Source organism: Pseudochaenichthys georgianus, chromosome 17, assembly GCF_902827115.2.
Source record: "Pseudochaenichthys georgianus chromosome 17, fPseGeo1.2, whole genome shotgun sequence".
Taxonomy (NCBI): domain Eukaryota; kingdom Metazoa; phylum Chordata; class Actinopteri; order Perciformes; family Channichthyidae; genus Pseudochaenichthys; species Pseudochaenichthys georgianus.
In genome coordinates, this window is record NC_047519.1 from 35,541,326 (window position 1) to 35,568,512 (window position 27,187).

Consider the following 27,187-nt stretch of genomic DNA (forward strand, 5'->3'; position numbering starts at 1 on the left):
ACTCAAGTGCCGTTGGAGGTTCTGCCGGGGGTCTGCCGGGGGTCCTGCCAACCCTGTGTCCTGTGCCGTTGGAGACTGCTCTTCTGCCGGGGGTCCCATTTTCCACACACCCTGACAGCTATCTGCTGTCCTGATGTCAATGGGGAGCTCATTCCACCATTTTGGAGCCAGGATAGCAAACCCACGTGTTTTTGCTGATGGGAACTTGGGTCCCCCTCGCATTGATATTGATTTGTCAAACACATGATAATAATTTCAATTTGTATAGTGCCTTTCAAGAGACCCAAGGATGCTTATATATATATATATATATATATATATATATGTGAGTACATGAACGAATAGAATAGATAATGAAAAATATAGGAATAAAACGGCTTTATTAAATGGCGCATCTATGCTTTCATTAAAAAATGTAAACAAGCTTAAAACATACTGTAGAAAGAAAAACTAAATATTTTTTTCAAATCTTTATCATACAAATAAAGATGATATTTGTGTTTTTTGAAATCTCTGTAATCTGAAGGCAACACAAATGATTTGACCTACAAACAGATTACTTGATATAATCATTGGATTAACAGGAATATTCAGCATTTTCTTGAAAGCTGCCTTCTGTGTTTTCCTTGCAAAGCATCAATGTTTACATCAAGATTTGCTAGCCAAAAAGCTTGCCAAGTACACATGTACAGTACATTGTAAGTGTACATATTTATATCCATGTTTGCTGATCCACCAATTGTGGATCAGTGAAATATCATCAAATCAGCAGCAGACATGTTGTACCCCAGGCCTTCTGCATGCACAATAGAAATACAACAGGGACTCACCTGTCAAACAAACCCACTTTCCTAAGTTTTTCTAGAAAAGAGTGACATACTGTTTCTGCAATCCCCCCAACTACCCCTAGAGGTCCCCCTACCCCCGGTTTGGAACCAGAACTCTGAGATTATTTGTTCTCGTTGAGCTTCTCCATGAGATGAACCGTGATGACAGCATGATGATCAGACCCACAGAGAACACACACGTCTTCACCAGGCACACAGATAACCCCTCTGGATCTGAAACACAACAAAGAGAGTTTCATTTCAAGACTAACACAGAGATCCAGACGGAGACGCACAACTGAGTGGAAGCAGCAACTCAGGTATTACTTTATTTGGATAGCAGTTTGAGTACTTTACAGTTTGCAAGTACTTTGAGTCCTACATTGTAAAATACTTGCACTGCAAAGTGCAGTTGAGTTTTACAGACTGTCGATATGCATCCTGCATTGTCAAACAGCATGTTGGCGGTTTAATGTTGATTCTGTTCTTCAAATATGCAGGTGTTTTTGTATTTGTACAAATATTCAAGTTCAAAGGTTTATATAAAGGTTCTATATACGAGACCAACTGCACATTATATGCGTAAAACACGATGTACTGAATTCGTTTTGTAATTTAAAGTTTCTTCAAATTAAATTGTTTTAGTTTTAAGTTCACATTTAACACCTGCAGCCTGACGGAGCGGGTTATTAATTCACAAATACGTTTTGTTAAACTTTAAATTCCAAACTGTGTGTTATTATCAGGAAGTATTTTCTCTTTCAGTCTTACCATCATGCTGGGGGCAGACATCTTTGATTGTTATGGTGGCGTTGGTCCAGCTGACATGGTTGTGACGCTCGATCTGAGGAGGGAAGAAGCAGGGGAAGAGTTTCAGAAACAAGACCACAGAAACTCTATCAGTGTTTGAGAGGTTAACAAACCTGCCTTGAACTTTAACGTTGTATTCTGTTAGTACTTTGTCACTTCAGCAGTATACTCCACTGTCTGCCTCTTGGAGATTCTTTAATTTCACAGAGAAATTGTTCACAGGAAACTCAAGCCTTCCAGTGTAGTTAGCAGTGACTTTTTTGTCCTTGGAATCGAATCTCACTATGTTACTTTTATTACATTTCCAGAAAGATAAATCTAATTCCCCAAGAACAACAGCTTTGGTGACTTTCACACATCCTCTTCCTTCAGCACAAACACAAGAGTCCCAGCACTGACAACAGTAGACACATCATACAGTACATATCACACATATGTTTATTCGTGCAAAACTGAATATTTCTTTATTCCTACATGTAATTATAAAATACCTTCATCTTACGAATAATCAAAGGTTGGAACATATCTTTAAACAAATATTGGATTAGCTTTGACCCTTGAAGTTTAGAGGAGTTTATCAGTTGAACTTAAATCTTGCTTTTAGTATTGTTTATTTTTCACATGACAAATTATTTCCATTCGGTCTCAAATGCAAAACAGGGGACTTTCTTACAACTTGCTTATTTGTTTCCCCTCTTTTCCCACACACTATTGTTCCCCAGATTTGACAGAGGTGAATCATTTACTCCTTTTCTACATTTGGTCATAATCAAATAGTCTCAAACCACTTCCTGGGTTTTTCATCTACTCTGAAGGTTAAAAGTTGCCAGCTCATAGAGTCCTATTGTGAATCTGGAAATGTTGAGAACACCAAAGTGTTATGTTAGAAATGTATAGTTCAGGTACACAGCACAGAGAGGCTGCCAGATGCTAACTTGGTCAATTTGCACAATCAGCATAATTATTATTAGCAATAATGACCAGTTTCGCCTATGTGGCCGATTTTGACAATTGTGGATTTGTTTGGGGGTAATTTTAAATGAATATACCAATATTTGTACTGCGAGTTGATTTTGATTAATTTCAGGTCGATTTCAAAGATTTAGAGGAATCATTTGGATTGGACAGATTATCTATTTATTTGAAAAATAATTTTCCGAAGTAAAAATAATTCAATCAGGAGAGACGTGATGTATGTAATACATGTTTATTATCCGTCACATTATATAAATGAAACATAATGATAGTTTATAACAAAAGAACGAAATGGTGTTTGGCGATTAGGCCCAGGTTTTGTAGGATATCATTCGGGAAGGGAAAGAACCGTTTCCGATGAACCCCCCTGGGTCTAGACACTGGTGATGGTGATAAGTGGTTAGGTCCGGTTGGAAGAGAGAAGGTTAAGCTTGGTCCTGAGTTCAATCAATCGATCAATCAATGTTTATTTATATAGCCCAATATCACGAATGTTACATTTGTCTCAGTGGTCTTCACAGTGTGTACAGAATATCAGTATGACAATACGACACCCTCTGTCCTTAGACCCTCACATCGTACAAGGAAAAACTTCCGAAGAAAACCCAGTTTAAAGGGAAAAATGGGAGAAACCTCAGGGAGAGCCACAGAGGAGGGATCCCTCTCCCAGGACGGACAGACGTGCAATAGATGCCGTGTGTAAATTGAAAAGATAATACATTTGCAACATAGGTAGTCCAAATGTTTGGAAATGCATGTGTGTGCATGCATGGAGTTGAAAGCAGGAGGCGAAGGGGTGGAGGAGGGTTGCGCGTTGACACCTGAAAGACAGCTGATAAAAAAGGGGAGAGCATATATAGAGGGATTAACAGCAGTGGTCTAGTGGGCGTTGGACGCGGGGGTACGCCGTACCCCCACTTATTTGGAGCATGATCTTTTTTGTAATAGTCTAATAAATATAAAATCATTGCCAGTCTTATCAGTTGCAAGTGTGTATTTGTTGTAATAATGACAAAAACATAATACATTTCACAGTAATTAATAAAAAATAATAAAAACGATTTCCTTAAAGAATTATGAGCTGGGGGTGTGTCAGTGACACACCCACGGCCAGTTTACCGCCCGCCGATTTTGCGGCAGCTCTTTCCCTCAAGAACGCTAACGAAAAAGCTCTATAATGGCAGGCAAACATTTTTTACTTGACTTATTTTCTAAAAAGAATATAATTCACAAGAAGAAAGAGTCTAGCAGCACCGAAGCTACAAGTGAAGCTGCTACTAGTACTACAGTACATCATCAGAAGAGCCGCCTAAAGACGTGGATAATGCTAGCTAACGTGCACGTTAGCTGCGCTAGCAACGTTCCCCTGGCTAGCTCAAGCTCACCTTTCCCAGAGGTATGGACGGAGGAGATGTGGCGGAGGAAACAAGAGACATACCCGTGGATAGACTGCAAAGCTGGGAAACTGGGCTGCAAAGTTTGTTCATCCATATCTGATGTATCAGTCTTCAAAACGCAAGGTGTGTGTGTGTGTGTGTGTGTGTGTGTGTGTGTGTGTGTGTGTGTGTGTGTGTGTGTGTGTGTGTGTGTGTGTGTGTGTGTGTGTGTGTGTGTGTGTGTGTGAAAAAAGCAGCGCTGTCTGCTTATTTGCAATGTAGGCTAGGCCTAATCAGAATAATTTCCAGTCCAGATTCAATATTTGAATTAGTAGGCTATATATATTTTTCGTTTTGTTTATTTAATAAGTTAATTTCAGGACAACTTTGGGAATTTTGTTTGTTTGTTATGAGTTTTAAATAGATTTTGAAAGTGGAGATAGAGAGAGAGAGAAGCAGTGCTGTCTGCTTAGTTGCAATACTGTAGTTTATGCAATTTAGGCCTATACATTGTTTATGTAACGTATGTGCCAGTGTGTCCATGGTTTTGAGTCTGTGTGTGTCTGTTGAGCACAGCGCCGTCTGCTTTTTGCAGTACAGTAAGTAAAGTAGGACTAAGCATACCGGTAGTTTCTGTGGACCTGTCTTCCCGTTTTGTGAGTGCACTGCACGCGTGCGCACTTGTTTGGGATGACCTAATTTAAAATAGCGTCCCCCCAGTAAAAAAATCTCCACTACAACACTGATTAACAGGTGCGATAATTAGGCTTGTGAATGGAGGGAAGTGATAGGTTGGCTAAGGAGTGGCGCTCTCTCTCATCTAGTGAAAGGAGCGAGTATTGCCATGACGTGCAATACGGAGTGATGGGTCTTCCTGTCTGAACTTGCGCTGAGCTTCATTTCAATCAGGAGAGACGTGATGTATGTAATACATGTTTATTATCCGTCACATTATATAAATGAAACATAATGATAGTTTATAACAAAAGAACGAAATGGTGTTTGGCGATTAGGCCCAGGTTTTGTAGGATATCATTCGGGAAGGGAAAGAACCGTTTCCGATGAACCCCCAAAAGAAGTGAAGTATGAAGTACTGAACGTGAAGAATTCTTACCTTGTGGGATGCGGTGGAAATCTATGGATGAAATGAGAGGTTAATACATGTGGGGATTTAGACGTACTGATGCCTCGGGCATCCTTCCTGGACGTACAGGGCTTCCTGGACGTACGGGGCATCCCGGACATACGGGGCATCCCGGACATACGGGGTTTCCCGTTGTGCAGGAATATCATTCGGGAAGGGAGAACCGATCCGATGAATCCCCAAAATAATGAAATATATAGAATTGAGATGTACTGGGTTACTTACCTTATGAGGTAGCTGCGGTGGGACAGAGAAAACATGTTATTGACTAGCGTAGGACTAAGAGTGGGAAAATGCATGGATGGATTCGTCCTGGCTCACAAGCCTTTTTTTTTTTTATACTTATTTGACAGGGACAGTGCACATTAATTGACATTTCTGTAAATGCGCCAGAGTTAGCCAACAGGCTATTTTTCATCTGTAGTCCCTGGACAGATGTTAAAAGTCATCCTAAAACAAAAATTCACTTCAAATAACAGGTAAATACAATCAGTAAAACAACATTCAACAGAGATACTTATATTATGATAAAAGCATATATAAAAACATAACAACTAAACTAAAATACAAGCATATATAAAAACTAAACTAAAATACAAATTCAACAAAGCAGACAGATACAAGGCATATAAACAGAGCGTTGTCATGTACAGAGCCTGAGACCCTTCCGGTCAAACATGAAAAGTAAAAGCCCTTCCGGCCAAACGTGAAATAAAAATGCGTGGATGTCACATCCTGGCTCACAAGCCTGAGACCCTTCCGGTCAAACATGAAAATAAAAATGCGTGGATGTCACGTCCTGGCTCACTCGAGCCGGAGACCCTTCGGTCAGACCACGTGGAACATGACTTGAATAACCATGTAACACGACAGGACCTGTAGTGTAAATGTGTCTGTGATCTTAGATTGATGATGCAATAGAATCCAGATATAAAACATGACAATGATATGTGAGCTGATATGCTAATGACACCACCACCAGTTATATGCGTGATTACCAACGTTTTTATTTAATTTTTTTTTTTTTTTTTTATATATAGGCATTTTGTATCTATTTATTTATTAATAAAAAATAAAAATAAAATAAGAATGTGTTTGAGCCCTAAGGGAAGATAGTTCTAAGAGCACGGGATCTGGGTGAGTAGATGAGACGCTGCTAAGCGAGTGATATTAAGGGAGTGGAGGGGTGAATGATCAGAAGAATCTCCCGCCATGTGATTTCTGAAGCAGGGCGGGGATCTTAGGCCGGCTGCGCCTGGGACATACGGACCTCGGATGAGCATCGTTGCAGGCATGGAAAGGGTGACTGGGAGGGCGGAAGCCAGGGAATGAGGGGAGGCTACACTGTGAGGGAATGTAGGGGCTTGGACTGGCATTAACCCCGGCGGCGTGTTATGGAAATCTGGCTCCCAAACACGGCTCTGGAGAGTACAAGTCAAATGATCAAAACAAATAAATGGTGAATCAAGCAAAGCTGTCTTTTGGTTATTTATTTGAAGCTTCAAATACACGACATAATAATATATTGTCACCGGTCGGGCAGAGTATGGAAAGTCTGCCCGAGAGTGCGCAGAACAATGAATAAACAGAGGTTATATAAGAAAAGGAGTGGGAAAGAGAACAATCTGGGTTCACACAGTCAGATTGTTGATGAGACACCCAATGGCCTTGAGTAGATAGCATAACGGTTCTCAGAGCAGGGAAGTTCGTGATGTGTCTGTGTGAGTCTCTTAGTAGCCAAAGCATCTCTTTGGCCTTGAAGGAGAGGAAGAAGAGATATATAATAATGGTAAGAATATATCAGGAAATAAGAAGCATTTGGTTTAAACATTTGAAAGACATAATTAGGATAATAATAAGGATGATAATAATAAAAATGTCCACTACATTCTCCCCTTTTGATCATACTTGATCAATAGAAAAAAACAAATGATAGGATAGACTGATATAACACATCAATGAATACACTCCATCGCTGGTTTAAGTAAACACATCACAAATATATCATAGAAAACTGGCTGTTTTTGTGGAGGACAGACTCCAATATAATGTAAGCATAAGAGAGGAGATACACACATGATTATATTGATGAATCGGAATCAGACTCTTCTGATTCTAGCTGATCTATCTCACTGTGGCGCAAAGGATTGTCTTGTAATGGAATAGTAGTATACTGAACGAAAGCTGAGGACACCATGCTGGAAACGCACTTCTTCAGTATTGGGATAATCAAACAGGTACAACTGATTAGTAGGCCAAAAATGATCGCCAGGGGTGTAACTATACTAGCCAGCCATGCCTTCCACCCGCCTGATGTAAGCCAGGCCCACCAGTCCCAGCCCCCTGCGTTGGATATGTCATCAGCTTTCATGTCAGCTAACAGGTTGTTAAGATGCAGCACGGTGTCAGTGATGTTCTTGGTGGCGTCGGGAATGTAAGTGCAACAGGAGTCACCGATCACATGACACAGGCCACCCTTTGAGGCGAACAAAAGGTCAAGAGCAAATTGGTGCTGCATGAGCATGTTCCTAGAGGCTATTATGAATGGGGTCAATGCCTGGAAGCCTTGCGTCGTCTCATAAGTCAGATTCTCTAGCCGGACGTGTAAGGTATCTATTTTATGGGCATTGTTTACTGTACCCCACCATGGGAACAGGCCACCCATGAATTTAGCTCCAGCGGACGTCATATCTCTTTTTACCTTGTGGTGGTCGGGGTGTTGGAACTCTGGGTAATGATGTGTCGTGTGCATTAAGGACGTGAGTACAGTGACTGCTGGATTCAAATCCACTAGAGTGCATGTACCTATCCAGAGGGGAGCCAGAACTTGATAGAGCTTGTTGCCGCACAACCAAACGTAATCTTCTGGCGCGCTAAACCCAGCATCACTGGGCCAGGCCAGTTGGAGGGAAATATGTTTAACATCTGGGAATGCTACGTTAGAAAGGATTCTCTCAGGGGCACCAGATATGTGACAATACGAGATTTTGTAAGCACCGTAACTGCACGTGTTCCGTAGGATGCGAGTACAACCAGTAGTAGTGCCTAGGAAAAAATAATGTGGTGTAAGAGACGTTTTGTGGTAAACTCTCTGGATGCAGAGGCTGTGTTTCATCCCTCTCAAATGACTGGGGTGCACATGGCTGACGGGTTGGTACTTTGCGTATGTGGTGTCAAGCGTGGATTCACGCAAAGAGGAGTCAGACCGATTGCTGCATGGTGGGGGAAGCTGCCTAGCATAACGCCACTCGGTTACGCTGTCTTCACCCTTGATGGGCTTTGTCAGAGCCATAAACGCGCAGAGGTGTTCAACCTGGGTCAGAGAGCGCGGACGAACTGGCACGGACATTGATGAGTCCTGGGGGAAAAGGGTGCATGCATAACATGACCCATTTTGTCCTGCGGCCTGCAAGAATGATCTCAGAGTGTGCCACCAGACGTTACCGGTGATCCCATTACTGGTCTGACCCACATCAATGTTGCTATGGTCGTTATCGCCTATGTATAGATTAAATGTAGATGTACCTATGGATGTCAACAGTGGCGTCAAAGGTTGCTTACGCTTTTCCGGGGTCTGAGTTTTGGGCACGATGTCTATGTAAAATGTGCCACACGGGTCGGCGCCGGATACATACATACAGACAACAAAATAACCCTTGTCTGATATCTGGGCAGCCTGTAGTTGAAACAGGATAACGGGGCTCGATGAATTGACCTTGGAGATAGACAATCTCCCTTTGATGTTTGTTTTGTCGTCCCATAAGGTATAACCCCAATCGGTGTGCGCGGTGGTCCATAAAACAAAAGTCCAGCCCCCCGAGCAGTGAGTGGCGGTGTGACTGTCACTCTCGACATAGCAAATGTAGGCGTCTTCCCCCCCCCAGTTTCTTAGGGTCGGGGCAATGCATGTAGTCGCACGGGTCTAACTGCACTGTGCTATCTTCCCCATCCCTTAGAGTAATGTTACCAATCCCTGTCTTGACCAGCCCCTCGACCCATGTGGTTCGCCCTGCTTTCCCCAGCCCCTCGACCCATATGGTTCACCCTCCTTTCCCCATGTACCTCTTAGATACCTCGATTTTGGCTGACATGCTGTGTGCTGACCCTGGATACATAACATATAGGACTAGTCCTAACACAACTATCATGGCAAGTATGCAGAGGAACCATTCTATGATTGTCCAGGCTCTCCAGTAGTATTCACATTGCTCACGGTTGCGTTGTCGTCTCTCCAGCCGAGCCCTCATCACGAGGGGGAAATGTTCCATGGAGTGTGTGAGTGTATTCTCTCGGTCGATTTCGTGACACGGACCGTCAGACTTCGCACACCGATAACACAAACGAGGAACCAGAGAGCATATGGAACCGCTCAGCTGGCACTCGCTCGTGACACCTTGTGTGTAGTGTGTTTTGGTGTATGTAGTGCAAGTGTGGTGCTGGTGGTGACTTGGACACGTCACTTGTTGTCATCTGTTGGTGACTTGGGCACGTCACTTGTTGTCATCTGTTGGTGACTCGGACACGTCACTTGTTGTCATCTGTTGGTGACTTGGACACGTCACTTGTTGTCATCTGTTGGTGACTCGGACACGTCACTTGTTGTCATCTGTTGGTGACTAGGACACGTCACTTGTTGTCATCTGTTGGTGACTAGGACACGTCACTTGTTGTCATCTGTTGGTGACTCGGACACGTCACTTGTTGTCATCTGTTGGTGACTTGGACACGTCACTTGTTGTCATCTGTTGGTGACTTGGACATGTCACTTGTTGTCATCTGTTTCTATCGTTTCTCCTTTCCTGTGACCACGACCTTGCAGTGGCTGGCGTGGACCCATGTAGCTCTCTCTGCGACCTTGACCGCTGTCTGGGTGACGAGAAGCACCTGGTAGGGACCTTGCCAACGATTGGATTTCCAGCTCTTTCTCCGGAAATCCTTGACCAGCACGAAGTCGCCGGGTTGAAGGCGGTGAAGCGGACCAGTGGCAGGGGTAGGCAAGGCTGCGGCTACCTGACGTCGGATGTCTGCTAAAGTGGATGATAGGTTAACACAATATGACAACATAGCATCCTCACACAAAGTTGTGGAGGGAAGAGGACATCCTGGAGCCTTGAGTCCAATCTGTGGAGGAGCCCCAAAAAGGATTTCAAATGGGCTGAGTTGACTCCGTGTTCTTTTCCGCATCCTCATGTACATCAGCACAATGGGCAGAGCTTGTGTCCATGACAGACCTGTGTCTGCACAGCATTTTGCTAGTTTGTTTTTGATTGTGCCGTTCTCTCTTTCCACCCCACCCCCACTCTGCGGGTGATAAGCACAATGCTTTCTGACGTCCATGCCCATGTATTCTCCTATCTGCGTAATGGCCTCATTAGCAAAATGTGAACCGTTGTCACTAGAAATGTTGTCTGGTAGTCCCCATCTAGGAATGATTTCCCTCAGTAGTGCCTTTGCCACAGCATTTGCTGTCTGTGCTTTTACTGGGAAAGCTTCAACCCATTCGGACCACATGTCGACCACCACCAGACAGTGCTTCTTACCCTCTGATGGGCTAAGCTCAATGAAGTCCAGTATTAGGTGCTCAAATGGCCTGGTGGGAGGTGGATGTGCTCCGGGTCCTGTAACCTTTACTGGTCTACCAGAATTTTGCATGATGCAGATTAGGCATGCTTCACAGTGCTTTTGAGCTGTTACTGTGAACCCCCTTGTGAACCACTCCTGATTTATAGACTCTAACATCCCTCCTTTTGACACATGATCCCACCCATGTGTCAACTTAGCGAAATGAGGGAAAAAATGTCTGGGAAGACATGGATTAGAATTTGGGCCAACCCAGATGCTGGATTTTGGGTCAAAAACAGCCCCAGCAGCCTTCCATTGAGCCTTCTCAACTGGCGTAGCTAGCTGCTGCATGGAAGTCAGTGATGACATTTTGTCAGTGAAGGAGGAGACAGGGATTTTAACAAATGAGTGTGCGTGAGGTGCGAGAGGAATCAGGGCAGCTGCCTTTGCGGCTGAGTCAGCAGACGCATTTCCTAGGGAAACTGGGTCTGTACTGCTTGCGTGTGCGGCACATTTACAGACTGCAACCTCAGATGGGAGCAAAATGGCGTCTAGTAAGCCTGCAACCAGTACATGGTTAAGTACTGGTTTGCCATCAGATTTAAGAAATTGTCTACACTTCCAAATAGCCCCAAAATCGTGTACTACCCCGAAAGCATATCGTGAGTCAGTGTAAATAGTCACGGTTTTGCCTTCTGCAAACGTGCAGGCTTCAGTTAGTGCGATGAGCGCTGCTGCTTGTGCTGAGAGGTGACATGGAAGCGGTCCAGAACGGAGTACAGCAGAATCTGAAACAACAGAAAAACCCACCCGATTAGTGCCCCCTTGGTCGCGAGAGGCAGACCCATCAACATACAAAATGAGGTCAGCGTTGGTCAGAGGAACGTCTTTTAAGTCCGGTCTAGGTGTGCACACAATGGAAAGTAGGGCAACACAGTCGTGTTCCTCACCGTCTTCAGGCAAAGGCATAAGAGACGCTGGATTCAGAGTGTTACATCGCTTGACATAAACATTAGGCATGTCTAACAGGCAGGTGTGATACCTGAGGTAACGTGCAGCAGAGAGGTGTGATGTTCTCTGTTCAAGGAGGATGAGTGAAACAGCATGTGGAACTAACAGGGTCAAAGGTGCATATCCCACAATGTCACGTGAGGAGTTGAGCGCTTTCTCAGCAGCAGCCACTGCACGTAGACATTTAGGCAGGCCAGCAGCTACAGGATCTAGCTTGGAGGAGAAATAGGCCACAGGCCTCTATTTTCCTCCATGATCTTGCAGTAGAACTGAGGTCATACACCCATGTCGTTCATCCACTGCCTGAGTGAAAGGTTTAGTGTGATCAGGTAGACTTAGAGTCGGTGGGGATTGTAGAGCCAGCTTCATATTAATGAAGGCTTCGTCGGCTTCCGGTGTCCATATAAGATGATCTGTAGGTTTCAAACCAGTGACGTATGTAATAGTACGCAGTGGTAACTCGATTGGAGAATAGTTTGGAATGAATGACCTGCAGTATGAACAAAAACCCAAAAATGACATCATCTGTCGCTTAGTGACAGGTTTTGGCAGAGCAGCCAATGATGAAATCCGCTTATCTGAAAGCGTTTTCCCCTCTCCTGAAATGACATGACCCAAGAATGTAACTGTTTTTTGTACATATTGGAGTTTAGACAAACTGGCCTTATGGCCTTCGGCTGCGAGGTGCATTAACAAAGCAATAGTATCGGCCTCACACTGCTCTGCTGTAGGTGCGCAAATCATAAGATCATCAACATACTGGATCAGAGCAGTGCCTTTAGAAACCTGGAGAGAGGCCAAACTTGTACACAATGCCTGGTTGTACACAGTAGGTGATTCACAATAACCTTGACACAGGCGTGTAAAAGTGTAAGGTTTACCATCATATTCAAATGCAAACCAGAATTGGCTGTCTTTGTGTACAGGGACACTGAAAAATGCATTTGAGAGGTCGATGACAGAAAAAAATGCTGCAGAGGCTGGAACTTGGGAAAGAATCAGATACGGATTTGGGACCAGCGGTGCCCGAGCGTGAACCGCTGCATTTACAGCTCGCAAATCCTGGACAAATCTCCACTCGTCAGGAGGTTTGTCTCTGATCTTTTTGACAGGAAACACTGGAGTGCGGACCGGGGAATCGTTACACGGAATAATGACCCCTTGTTTAAGCAGAGAGGTAAACACTGGCCGAATGCCATCAACAGCTTCACGTTTCAATGGATACTGGGGTTGATTTGGACGGAACGTGGATTTAGGAGTGATAACCACCGGCTCCGCAGAGCGGATTAAACCTACGTCATATTTGTGAGCTGCCCACAGTGTTTGAGGCACTGTTTTTAGCGCATCAGGGAGCTCAGAAATATGACTGAAAAATGAGAACTCCGGGCCAGATGGGCCAGCCACGGGGTTAACATAGTCATCATTACCTGTCAGAGTCAGAGAACGCAGTACATGCACTGAGCAGTCAATGTTGTACTTAAACACGTCATGTGATGGGGAATACTCAATCAACGGGTCGTCTGTGATAGTCCAATCAGTACTAGATTCCCAGTCTTTAACGATTGGACCCAAATCCCTCCATTTGTCAGTGGCCCCCCTTGCTAGTGAAATGTGTGGGACCGCCCCTGGGATTTGATGCAGCTGGTTTTGTGTGTGTGTTAGTTTAACAGAGATAGCGCTACACAGAGAGTTCCAATACATTGTTTTAAGCATGATCTCATCATTCACACATTGCAAAAAACTCTCATCATCGTATCTACATGCATCATTATCAACAACATTAGCAGTACAATGCAAATGAGAAGTTTCCATGAACACAGCAGGTGGAAACACGTTGATGAGTCAAACGCAACAACTCCTGAGAGTCAGGAGTTGTTAACAGCCATTGGTACACATTTAGTAATTCTTTACCATCAAATGTGGGGTTTTGAACCATCAATGGAGTTGGTCGTCGGACTTTGAGCCCCTCATTTGTGGAAATGAGGTCTAAGCCGAAACGGAGAATCAGATCTCGTCCCAGTAAATTTATTGGGCAGACAGATGATAACAGGAAACTGTGTTTGATTGTTGTTGGAAATGGATGGTTATCATCACCACCGTTATCTTTACACTGAAGTGGTATCGAAAACTTCTCCTTCACCGTTACCCCCCCTGCTCCTATCGAGTGAATGAATCTTCCACTAAATTTGCAATCTGGCAGATCTGCCCTTTTTAGCACAGAGTGCGTAGCACCGGAATCAACCAGAAATGTAATATCAACCCCCATTATAGCTAAGGTCAGTGTGGGAAATTTCTCAAATGCTTTTTCCGTGTCATATTTCAAATATGTACCCTCTTTAATCACAGACATTTTCTCTAATTCTTCCAATTTCTCAATCGCGTGTATGATGTGTGTGTGTGTGTCACTTCCCTGGTTTGATGTGGTTGGCACGGGGTCCGTCTCCTCGAACCGAACCTCCACCTCCTCCACTCTCTCCCTCCGTCAGTTCGAAGAATTTTGTCTGTTATGATCCAATTTATCCGAGCGAAAGTTCTTTTTCTGCTTCTCGTGTGGGCAGTCAGCGATCTGATGACCCGTCTCTCCGCAGTTAAAACAGCGATTATTGCGGTCTCTTCCCCGTCCTCTGCCTTTTCCTCCCTGGCCACGAAAACCCCCCCGGTTCCCTCTGCCCTGGCCCTCACCTTGGGTCCAGGTGGTTGTGACAGCCTGGACCATGGTCAGCTGGGCCTTGTCTTTGCGGTCCCGGCGTTTCTTTTCTTCACTGGCCTTTTCTTCTGAGAGCCGTTTCTCGGCATGCACGGCATGTCGGCGAATTTCTTCCAGCCGGGCACCGTCCAGTACGCCAATGCAGGAGTTTCGCACCGATGCAGAGATAGCCGGGGATAGGCCGTTGAGGAAAGCGTTGCTGAGGTGTGTCTCCCACACTCCCACCTCTGTTTGTGGCTCGGCCCCCGGCTCTTGTTTGATAACCCCGCTATTCTCCTTGAACACTTGTTCTAAGCGGTGGTAATAGTCATTTACTGTTTCCTCCGGGTTCTGCTTACATGCATAGATTCTTGCCATGTCGACTTTGACGGGGAATTTTTTAGTTATTGCAGTCTCTAGGCGGCCCAAAACATCACGGTAGGTAGCGTTCAGCTCATCATCCCACTCGGGTTTTGTCATGTGCTGTTGACCTCTCAGTATTTCGGTGAAGTGGCTGACGTGTGTCGGACCCATTTTCAGAGTCAACAATGTCTTTATCTCCGGCATGGTAGGGGTGAATTGTCTACAGAACATGAGAAGTGCTGCAGCGAATTTAGCACCTCCTAACTCAACATCTGGCAGGTGATCTCTTGATATCTCCTTCATCTCTGCTATGGTCCATGGGCGATAGACTAATGCAGGACCATCAGGTCCGGCCACCTGTATCATAGGACAGGCGACAGTAATATTCTCCTCGTCCTCCTGGTCGTTCTGGTAGCGGAGGCGTCCTTTTTTGTAGAGTTCAGCTTCCTTCGCGTCTCTCTCCTTTTTCTCTCTCTTGTCCTGGATCTTTTTCAGTCTTGCTTCTTCTTCTTCATTTTCTTTTCTCTCTTCGTCTCTTTCCTTTTTCTGTCTGTCCTGCTGTGCAGCTTCTCCAGCGGCGTCTGGTATGTTGACAGCAGCAGCAGCCCCTCCAAGAGCCTCCTCAGCAGGCAGCAGATGGAGAGGTGGAGGAGGGAATGGAAATCCTGAGTCGAGGAGAGGGTCCCGCACGCCTGTGAACAGAGGATAGAGGGAAGCTTGTGGTAGTTTATGTTGAGGAGGAAACACAAAACACTTGTTCTCTTCCTTTGCACTTTTATCCTCAGCCTGTATCTTTTTTATTGCCGCGGCCAATTGCCTTCTTTCACGGCACTCTGCTTCATCCTCCCAGTATTTTACACACTTTCTATGAGTGTCTAGTTTCTCTAAGTCTTTTACTTTAATTGTACTCTTCTTCTTCATTCCATCTTCACACTCTTGTAATTTATCCCTTAGGTTTTTGATTTTTAATTTACTCAAAGAACCTCCCTGAGGAAATCCGAACATTTCCGTCCATATATTTAATTTAGCCAGACTTTCTTCACCATATTTTGCTCGCATGACATCAACTATCGGACCCTCAGGAGGCTGTACATACCCCCTCCCCTGCTTTGCCCCCATAGCAAAGTCTTTTAAAGTGTCACCAAAACACTCCGTGTCACCAAAACACTATTTTTCATCCGTCGATGCTAGATATGCCAAATATCTCTGTTTTCGAGCAGTCCCTCTCCTGATGTCATGGAGTTTTAATTACGTTTAACTTTAAACAATTTAGACTTTGCACATCTCACCGAGTATTGAAAGCCCTTTGAGTTCGTTGGATCTCGTGAAGTCAATCGGTTCCACCCCTCACGCTGGTCCCCTCATCCCGTACGTTTTTTTTTCCGTCGAGGTAGAGGAAGACCAAAAGATCCCGGAGCAACCCACCAGCGTCCAGAGGTTTCCCCGATCAAACATACAGAGATCCTGCCGACAACGCCATTTGTTATGGAAATCTGGCTCCCAAACACGGCTCTGGAGAGTACAAGTCAAATGATCAAAACAAATAAATGGTGAATCAAGCAAAGCTGTCTTTTGGTTATTTATTTGAAGCTTCAAATACACGACATAATAATATATTGTCACCGGTCGGGCAGAGTATGGAAAGTCTGCCCGAGAGTGCGCAGAACAATGAATAAACAGAGGTTATATAAGAAAAGGAGTGGGAAAGAGAACAATCTGGGTTCACACAGTCAGATTGTTGATGAGACACCCAGTGGCCTTGAGTAGATAGCATAACGGTTCTCAGAGCAGGGAAGTCCGTGATGTGTCTGTGTGAGTCTCTTAGTAGCCAAAGCATCTCTTTGGCCTTGAAGGAGAGGAAGAAGAGATATATAATAATGGTAAGAATATATCAGGAAATAAGAAGCATTTGGTTTAAACATTTGAAAGACATAATTAGGATAATAATAAGGATGATAATAATAAAAATTTCCACTACAGGCGCCATGGCCGGAAGCGCAGCCCTGTGAGTTGATGAAGTGGAGGCTCTGGCTGCTGCCCTTTCCATAGACTGAAGGCGAGCGTCGATTTGTTGCATGGATTTGGCCAGGGATTGCAGGGTGTTGGCCAAGCTGGTATCTATGAGCCCAGGCTGGTTTAAGGTGCTTCCAGGCTGGTCAGCGATGGTGCGAGCCTGGGAGGAAGTTGACTTTTTGGACGGATGAGCTACTGGGGGGGGGCGACTTCCTTGTCCTCTTACCCCCGCGGCCTCGGCCGCACCGCGATCTGTCGGAGGGGCCGGCTGGAGCTGCTGGCGTGAGCTGGGGGACGGCGCCTGCTACTTGGTCTGAGAGCTCGCGAAGCTGGGAGAGAGTACCTGGGGCTGGGGAAATGCCCTTCTGCTGCAGTTGAAGAGTGAGGAGATCTGCCTCTGCTGAATGAGAGCTACTGCGGGAACCCGCACTGGTGCTCGGGCGCCGGTAGCCTGAGGAGGGGGAAGCTGCCTCGGGCGGAGCGTCAGGGCTGGGATTGAGATCCTCCTGGAAGAGTTCGTCCTCGAAATCGTCCGAATTGGACATCTTTGAGGTTAGTTTTGTCGTACGCGGAGGTTTGTTTGCACTACCGTTGCGCGTTGACACCTGAAAGACAGCTGATAAAAAAGGGGAGAGCATATATAGAGGGATTAACAGGTGCGATAATTAGGCTTGTGAATGGAGGGAAGTGATAGGTTGGCTAAGGAGTGGCGCTCTCTCTCATCTAGTGAAAGGAGCGAGTATTGCCATGACGTGCAATACGGAGTGATGGGTCTTCCTGTCTGAATTTGCGCTGAGCTTCATTACTTTCCCTCTCATGCTCTCTATGATGATCGCAGCTCATGGTCAAAATCAGCCACCAAGAGTACATATATTTCCACTTTCTGGTTGAAACTGCCACTTTTGATCCTGAAACTGTCAGGAATGGATTCAGCGTCCTCAATAACTGCCAAACCAATCCAAGTTTTTCCAAATCGGCCAAGAGTTTTTTGTAGCTATTGTTTACATAGTACGTTTATTTTAATTAACGCAATTTATTCTAATTGTGCAAATTGCCAAACATATGCAAGTTTTAATCTGGCAGTTTCTATGTGCTGGGGACTACACATTTCTATCATAAAACTTTGATGGACTCAACATTTCCAGGTTCATTATGCTGACAACTAAACTATAAAATATGGAAATATCTAAACTGTTACTTGAAAGGACTGAAAGAGTGCGTCCCGCCACACAAAAGTGTTTAAAATAAAATGTTAATCTTCGTATGGATCAACATATTCATAAAAGTATAGATACTATTTAATAATCCTAATGACTGGAGATTTTAGTTCAAGTTTCTGCTGTATTTTACATTCACTGACACTGAAGATATATTCCCTTTACATCACCAGGACTTTGTGCCTGGGTGTGGTTTCAACCGACATAAGTGTATGTATCAAAATATCTACATACAATTTTACATTTAATTAGCATGACTGCTTTATTAAATGACGATAAGCAGATAACTAATAATTGTATACATGTCTAAATACTACCTATATTTGAAATATAAGTTTAAAAAAAACATTACGTTTCTAATCTTATATTGTTTAAGTAGTGCTACAATACAGCAACTTTGACTCGGAGAACAAAACAAGTTGATGTTCTTACCTTTTGATTCACATAAATAAAGCTCATAAACGACAAAGAGAACTATAACAAACGACTTAATTCTGCTAATGTGCTGTATGTGGAAGTGTCGCAGCGTTTTGTCAGTTTCCTCTCAGAAAAGGATCATTGCTCATTTCTTTGAAATCCGCCTGTGTCCATACTCGCTTTCCATGACATGATTCGACTTTGCCTTTAAAACACAAAATCACCTTTTATTAAAGCGCTTTTTTAGAGAGGTGTATCTCTTTTTCCTCTCTCTTAAACACTATTTACATTCCAGGGCTCGATATTAATTCAATACAATTTAACATTTACATTCAATTTCCAACATGTCATAATATTCACCCTCAATAATGGCACACATTCCCATCAGAGTAAAATCATTTTCTGTCACATACAATATAACTTTCACATTCTCCGTACTCCCCTCTGAAAAATTAAAAAGGGCTACGAAGAACTGTTCCATATTAGTTTGATAATGTTAGTGTTACGGTGAGTGCAGGAAGCAGGACCCAAATGCAGATTAAAGTGTCAAAAATATCTCCTTTATTTCAAGGCTATACTATAAACCAGGGGTGCCCAACCAGTCGATCGCGATCGACCGGTCGATCGCGGGGAGATTCCCAGTCGATCGCGAGATGTGTCTAAAAATAGAACAACAATATTCAGTTGTATCGTTAATGTCCTATAACATAATCTTCCTGTGCCAGAATAATGCACTTGAACGCATCAAAGCTTTGTGATTGGCCGGCGTGACCCCATGTGTCGGGGCGTGGCTTGTGGACAGTGGGCACTAGTTCGCTTCGCTGACGTTGTCCGTGTCAACAGAAGTGACAGTCCGCACACACACAAGACCGCAATGGCAGAAGCAAAAAAGCCCCAAATATATCATTTTCACTCCGAGTGGGAGGATGATTTTTTTTGTATCTATTCCAATTCAAAGTCCATCTGTCTCATCTGCAATGCGAGCGTGGCTTTATCGAAGAAGGGTCATTTAGGAGCGGCATTTCAAAACAGTGCACAAACGCTACGAGACGGAATTCCCTCCTAATTCTGCCCTACGCTCCAAAAAGGGGAGGGGCATGAGAGGACAGCTAAATGCGCAGCAGTCCATTTTCACCAGGCCCAACAACAAGAGCAAGGCTGCTCCAGAGCATCTTATCGTGTCAGTCACGTTCTTGAGAAACACATGTATGGAGTCAGATTTGGGTCAATATTCTAGCGCGTAAAACAAGCTACTCACGAGCTGAAAATGTGCTTTTACACGCGCATAAAATGACCCTCGCACGCAGATTAAACCCCCGCGAGCGGCTCTGCGCCCGCGAGTGGCTCTGCGCTCGCTCGCGAGAGAAACAGCCTTCTTGCTCGCTCGCGGGAGTGTCAGCCTCGCGGAGTCTGTCTACGCGCGCGTGAAAAGTTTCTGGCACTTTGGGGCGGAGCCACTGGACTTTGATTGACAGCTGCAAGGAAACCCGGGGTTGCCAGGTTTGATAAATGCCTGAACTACCAAGAGCCGAGGAGAGACGGCAGCAAAATCAGTTGGACGAGATTGAATGGTAAAGTGGTCCATATGTGTATATATAAGTGTTGCATTTAAGTGATATATTGGTTGTAAAAAATTATTTGCTTGATACAAAAGGACATTCTTTATAACCAATTGCTTTATTATCACGCATTTGTAATATTTGTATGCTAGAACTTTTTGTATTCTTTTTGAAAAATAAAAAATAAATAGCTCACTTGTCATTCATTTTAATCCTTAATTATCCATCCAACACTGAAAAGGTGGTCCTTGTGAAGAGTCTCATCACTATATTCCCTCAGCTGAAAGTCATTTACAACAATAGTTTTCTGAAGATTAAGTTTGTTTTAACCAAGGTATAAGGTTTTTTTAGGTGTGATTTTATGAATGATCTATTCTGTCAACATTTGATGAATTAGAAAAATATTAATGTTTTTAAATGTTAACAATTATTTTCTTAATGACATATTGTGCTAATGAAATCCTTGTAAATAAATGTCCAATGAATTTATTCTTGCATTCAATTTTTTTGAATAAAAACCATATCCACCACCTGGTACTTCCAGTAATCGTCATTGACACACAATGTGCAGATATAACACAATCAAATGTTAATTCTGGTTAAAGAAATATAACACAAAATGTGCAGAAATAACAAATGAGTGTGTTCATCTTGGTTACACATTTATGACACACAATGTGTAAAATGTGCACATTGTGTGTTAGGGGCATGTAACACATTTTGTGTGTAAAAATGATTTACACATAAATAAACACAACACGTGTTGTCCCTGAGCACACTCTGTAGGTGTGTTGAAATTCAACACATGTTGTGTCATATTTGACACATCCCTTCTAAGAGTGTACAGCAGACAGTAGCTAGCAATTTTCGACAGATACAGCCCACTCAAAAATATATTGTTTTATATAAAATAAATTGTTATATATATATATATATATATATATTAGCTGTACACTTTACGAATATAATAGTTTTTTATGGACAATTTTACCATTCAATCTCGTCCAACTGATTTTGCTGCCGTCACTCCTCGGCTCTTGGTAGTGCAGGCATTTATCAAACCTGGCAACTTCGGGTTTTCTTGCAGCTGTCAATCAAAATCCAGTGGCTCCGCTCCAAAATCCCAGAAACTTTTCACGCGCGCGTAGACAGACTCCGCGAGGCTGACACTCCCGCGAGCGAGCAAGAAGGCTGTCTCTCTCACGAGCGAGCGCAGAGCCACTCGCGGGCGCAGAGCCGCTCGCGGGGGTTTAATCTGCGCGCGAGGGTCATTTTATGCGCGTGTAAAAGCACATTTTCCGCTCGTGAGTAGCTTGTTTTACGCGCTAGAATATTGACCCAAATCTAACTCCATACACATGAAGTCTTTCAAAGACAGCGAAGTTGTGAAAGAAGCATTCCTGGAGGCTGCCGACGCGCTTTTGGGGACAGTAAAAATAACAGTAGCATTTCAACAGGTTTTTGATACAATAAAAACTCAAGTTACATACCGTTATTAATCAGCTCTAAGTTTTAGTTTGTTTGAACTTATTCATTATAATTATTGTACAAAATGGTATAAGAATGCAAACATTAAGATCTGTTCTGTTTAAATTGATTATAGTCTATTATCAATTCAGGTTAAGAAACTAGTGTTGTAGTAGTAGTGCCTATTTTAAAGGCATTTATTTGTATACTCGACTAAAATACAACAAAAAAAGGGTTTGATTCTATTAATTTTGTCTCTTATTGCACGTTGGCAGCAGATTCCTGTGTAGCTTCAGGTCTGAGTTGTCTTATTAGTAAGCCTCATTTATACTTTTGTAGCAACACTATTTTTATATAATGGCAAAGAAAGGGTTCAGCGTCTTTTCTTTTTTCCTGTGTCATATGTGGCAGCACTGTTCAATGTTTATTGAAAACATTACCCACTGTAGTATGTGACGTGTGAATAAATTCCAACTCTGTATCAACAACACTGTTGTGTAACTTCAGTTAAATACTTGTATGTGTGTAGATTAGAAAGAGGAAAGATAAAGGATCTGCAGTATTTTATGAAGTATTAATCGTACGAAGGTCAGTTTTATACAAGTAGAAGTGTGTATTTACCTGGTAGTAGGCTGTCAGTAATGGCTACGCCTCTCTATTTGGACTGGTAGATCTCGGCAGACTGGCAACTTTAAAAGTAGCTCTCGGTTCAAAAAAGGTTGGGCACCCCTGCTCTAAACAAAGACAGAACAGAACACTCACCGAAGACCAGGTCATAACACAAGACGAACCGACAAAGACAGACAGAAAAACCAGAACTTAAATACACACAAGACTAATCATGCAAACAAGACACAGGTGAGGAGGGAGGAGAACAGACAGAAGGCAACAGGCAAACAGGAGGTGAACACTTTTCAAAACAAAACAGGAAACCAAAGACAGAAAAAGACAAGACAAAACACAACACAGACAAATCTTGACAGTACCCCCCCCCTCAAGGGACAGATCCCAGACGTCCCAAAAAAATCCAGCAGGGTGGGTGGAGGGGGACTGGAGGAGGGACACAAAACTGAGGCCAACAGGGTGGGTGGAGGGGGTCTGGAGGACGGGCTTGGGCTGACAGCGGAGGACCCGGAAGGGGTCTCGGGCGGACGGCCCGGGGTCAAGGCAGAATTCAAAAAGGGGGACTCGGGCGGACGGCCCGGGGGCAAGGCAGAATTCAAAAAGGGGGACTCGGGCGGACGGCCCGGGGGAAAGGCAGAGTTCAAGGAAGGGGTCTCGGGCGGACGGCCCGGGGGCATGGCAGAGTTCAAGGAAGGGGTCTCGGGCGGACGGCCCGGGGACAAGGCAGAGTTCAGGGTGGGGCGAAAGCCAAACAGCTCCAGAGGCCGGGCAGGACCCGGTGTCGGCCGAACAGGAACCGGAGCCGGTGGGACAGGCTTCGGCAGGACCCCCCACGGAAGAGGACCAGGAGTTGGCAGCACCCCCGGCGAGACAGATGATGGTGGGGCCTCCAACGGAACTGGACAAGGGGTTGGCAGTACCCCTGGCAGGACAGGTGATGGCGGGGCCTCCAACTGTAATGGACATAGAGCTGGCAGGATCTCTAGCGGAACCTCCAAAGGCACGGGACATAGGGTTGGCAGGACCCCCGATAGAAGAGTAGTCGGCGGGACCTCCAACGGAACAGGACAAGGGATTGGCAGGACCCCCGGCAGAAGAGTAGTCGGCGGGGCCTCCAACGGCACAGGACATAGGGTTGGCAGGACCCCCGGCAGAAGACTAGTCGGCGGGACCCCCAACGGGACAGGACATAGGGTTGGCAGGACCCCCGGCAGGAGAGTAGTCGGCGGGGCCTCCAACGGGACAGGACAAAGGGTTGGCAGGACCCCCAGCGGAACCTCCAACGGTACAGGACATAGGGTTGGCAGGACCCCCGGCAGAAGAGCAGTCTGCGGGACCTCCAACGGCACATGAGTAGGGACTTGAGAGGGAACTCGAGAGATGAATTTCGAGGAATTTCGAGAGGGAACTCGAGAGGAGACTCGAGAGGGGACTTGAGAGGCGGAACCATGTCTGTAAGATCCAGTTCTGGAGCCGGAAACATGGATGTAAGGTCCGGAGCTGAAGCCTGGATCATGGCTGTGTGGGCCGGCTTTGGAGCCGGAATTGAAGCCGGAACCATGGCTGCCGAGGCCGGAACTGGGGCCGGAACCATAGCTGCTGGGGCCAGAACTGGGGCCGGAACCATGGCTGCTGGGGCCAGAACTGGGGCCGGAACCATGGCTGCTGGGGCCAGAACTGGGCCCGGAACCATGGCTGCTGGGGCCAGAACTGGGTCCGGAACCATGGCTGCTGGGGCCAGAACAGGGGCCGGAACCATGGCAGCTGGGGCCAGAACTGGGGCCGGAACCATGGCTGCTGGGGCCAGAACTGGGGCCGGAACCATGGCTGCTGGGGCCAGAACTGGGCCCGGAACCATGGCTGCTGGGGCCAGAACTGGGTCCGGAACCATGGCTGCTGGGGCCAGAACAGGGGCCGGAACCATGGCTGCTGGGGCCAGCACTGGGGCCGGAACCATGGCTGCTGGGGCCAGAACTGGGGCCGGAACCATGGCTGCTGGGGCCAGAACTGGGGCCGGAACCATGGCTGCTGGGGCCAGAACTGGGGCCGGAACCATGGCTGCTGGGGCCAGAACTGGGGCCGGAACCATGGCTGCTGGGGCCAGAACTGGGGCCGGAACCATGGCTGCTGGGGCCAGAACTGGGGCCGGAACCATGGCTGCTGGGGCCAGAACAGGGGCCGGAACCATGGCTGCTGGGGCCAGAACTGAGGATGGAATCATGGCTCTTTGGGCTCGTGCTGCTAACCTGGCCTTGCGACTCCTTCTTTTAGGAGCCGTTTGGAGGCTCCGTGGACATCCAAAAGCCAGACGAGTACCAGCAAATGGCTCCTGGACTGTAGCAAACACTGGGTGAGAAGCAGGGGCTGACGCCAGACGGACCACACCGATGCGTGTGGTATCAAAAAGGGAATCTGGAGACCTTGGTCTATCAGGATCGGGAAAACAAACCGTGAGGTAATCCAAAAGCCAGGCAGGTAAGAATTTAACCAAATCTTGATTCTTCATTGTCAGGTTGAATGCTTCTGCCAGAGCAGCATCTCGCTGCTGAACCCTGACCGCTCCTATCCATCGATGAGCGCAGTCAGACAAAGAAAAGGTATAATCCAATAGTTCCTGCTCAAACGGATCTGCTGGGCCCATATCTCAGGTCGGTTCGTAGTGTTACGGTGTGTGCAGGAAGCAGGACCCAAATGCAGATTAAAGTGTCAAAAATATCTTCTTTATTTCAAGGCTATAGTAGAAACAAAGACAGAACAGAACACACACCGAAGACCAGGTCATAACACAAGACGAACCGACAAAGACAGACAGAAAAACCAGAACTTAAATACACACAAGACTAATCATGCAAACAAGACACAGGTGAGGAGGGAGGAGAACACACAGGGACACCAGGTGAACACAATCGGGTAATCAGGGAGGGAAAACAGACAGAAGGCAACAGGCAAAACAGGAGGTGAACACTTTTCAAAACACAAAAAACAAAGACAGAAAAAGACGAAACACAACACAGACAGATCTTGACAGTTAGTCATAAATCCCACGGAAAGGCAAACTTCCTCGATGCTAACAGTCACATTTGCAACCTACAACAACCTGTCTACATCCATGTATGTGCAGCTGCTATTGAAACTGCCACAAATGTGAGGGCATGTGTGGTTGATATATCCCTCCAGACTTGTTTAAGCGTATGAAAGACAGGCAAGCTCAAGTGTCTCGTTAAGAGCTCGACAAAATATGTTGAAACAGCTAGAAACGAGTCTTCATTTTATTATTTTAGCTCACAATAAGGGTAAATGTTGAAATGCATTTATATTAAGGGTGAGTTATAGAGTTACAAAGAGTTAATGAAAGAAATGTGAATCATCACAGCTGAGTGAGGGGGTATCTATTAAATATAATAATAGTATAGAATGGCGACCAACTCAAGGTCGGGGACCACGGCTACATGCAACCAATCTTACATAAACAGTATCCCTCTCTTTTCTAGAAAAACATATATATATATATTCTTTTAGACACCATCAACTTTGTCTGACTAGTGAGTCCCTGTTTTATTTGTAATGTGCATATTCAAGCTCTTAGGGGTACAACATTTCTGCTGCTGTTTTGATGATATTTCATGGATCCACAATTTGTGGCACACCAAGAAATGTAGAAATGCAACAACGACTGAGCGGCCTCAAGGCTGCAAGCAGCAAACATGGATATAAATATGTAGGCCTACATTTACAATGTATCTGCATGTGTATTGACAACGCATTTGTCGCTAGTAAATCCTCAAGTTTCAAGAAGCTGCAAGTAATCTGTTTGTATGTAAAATCATTTTTGATGCCTTCAGATTACGGAGGTTTTCAAAAAACATAAATTACATTTTCATTTGTATGATCAAGATGTTTAAAACATATTTAGTTTTCTCTGTACAGTATATTTTATGCTTGTTTACATGTTTTGAATGAATGCATTTTCTGCTACATGCACCATTTAATAAAGATTTTTTATTCCTATATTTTTCATTATCTATTATGTGTTTATCTATGATGTTAATGCAAATGAACAAATTACTATTATTATTACTTATAATATTTTTGTTCCAGTAATTACTTTCCATTACCTTTGTATGGTGGCCCTGAAGAGCAAGTCAAAACAACATTTCAGAAAACACTAAAGCATTTTAAAAATTACGGAAAGGGTATTCCTTTAGGGAGAGCACTTCTTGTTTGCGATTGGACAGAGCCAGCCGGAGAAGCGCTGCTGTGATTGGTTGTTTTGCTGCCAGTCAAGAAAATACGCTTCGTGATTGGTCAGCGTATTTGTAACAAATCGGCTGTCCAACCGCTGAGCTGTCAATTAATACACTCACATTACATTATATGACATACTTACATCACATTTATCCATCTGGAACCTTTATCAAGAAGCGTCTCACAGTAAGTGCCTCAGACCATGAAGAAACAACCTCAAATAGAAAAAATCCTGCAGGTACACTCACTTAGCAAAATCAATGTTGGTGCAACTGCATTAGCGACGGCATAAAAGAATACACAGTATTTTTTTATAAATCAGGTTTCGCCCTGCTGCATTTAAAAGTATAGTTCTTTAAAACAGAAGAAGAGTGAAAGTGTTTAAATGTATTTCATTTCACGACTCCTGATCATTTTTCAAGGACCTGGTGTGCTCTTTTTTACCTGAGCGTACACACTCTCTAGCTGAGCTGTGTTTCTAGTCTCAGTGGGTGCTGCGGGTCCAGTGCAGTGGCGTAAATATCGACGGTACAGCCGGTGCACATTTTTTTTTTTATATATATTTTATTTTGGGGCCCCAATGGCATTGACCATTGGGTTCACGCGGTCTTCAAAGTAACCTAGCAACCTAAATACATTTTTAATTTGTCTGTCCAATGACCTTGCTCCCTTTCCTGTCATGTGATACCTTGCGTGACGAGCGAACCGTTTAATCAACATCAAAAGTTATATTTACTACACAGCTATAGCAGCAGCAAGATCGGCAGAATTATAACAAATTGAATAGCTTGCATTTATAATGTACAGCAAACCAAAACACAAGAGCGGCGCTCAAAAGAGAAAGGACAAGAGAGAACAAGGAGATGTAAAGGCTAAACAGACAAAATTAGT

At 44.6% G+C, this 27,187-nt stretch overlaps 3 protein-coding genes across 4 annotated transcripts in view; 1 reads left to right on the forward strand and 2 right to left on the reverse strand.

The window, feature by feature from the left end:
* The first annotated feature begins 1,084 nt into the window (after positions 1-1,084).
* LOC117461733 (SLAM family member 7-like) overlaps positions 1,085-27,187 on the forward strand; it is a 69,205-nt gene continuing 43,102 nt past the window's right edge. Inside the window, exon 1 of the mRNA XM_034103619.2 lies at positions 1,085-1,147. The gene's annotated coding sequence lies outside the window, so the exon portion shown is untranslated. The remainder of the gene's footprint in view (positions 1,148-27,187) is intronic.
* LOC139435640 (uncharacterized) lies at positions 6,608-16,088 on the reverse strand. Its single transcript, XM_071206371.1, has 2 exons — positions 16,044-16,088; positions 6,608-15,446 (listed from the first exon to the last, which is right to left on the reverse strand). Exon 2 carries the CDS (start codon positions 15,118-15,120, stop codon positions 14,188-14,190), a length of 933 nt encoding a protein of 310 aa, XP_071062472.1. The 5' UTR covers positions 15,121-15,446; positions 16,044-16,088; the 3' UTR covers positions 6,608-14,187.
* LOC117461734 (SLAM family member 7-like) overlaps positions 6,608-27,187 on the reverse strand; it is a 45,374-nt gene continuing 24,794 nt past the window's right edge. For both annotated transcript variants that reach the window (XM_034103622.2, XM_034103625.2), the window contains one exon: positions 6,608-16,266. The gene's annotated coding sequence lies outside the window, so the exon portion shown is untranslated. The remainder of the gene's footprint in view (positions 16,267-27,187) is intronic.

Excerpts from the sequence above, each read along its gene's own strand:
- LOC139435640 (XM_071206371.1), bottom strand. The coding sequence starts at position 15,120 with ATGATACAGGTGGCCGGACCTGATGGTCCTGCATTAGTCTATCGCCCA.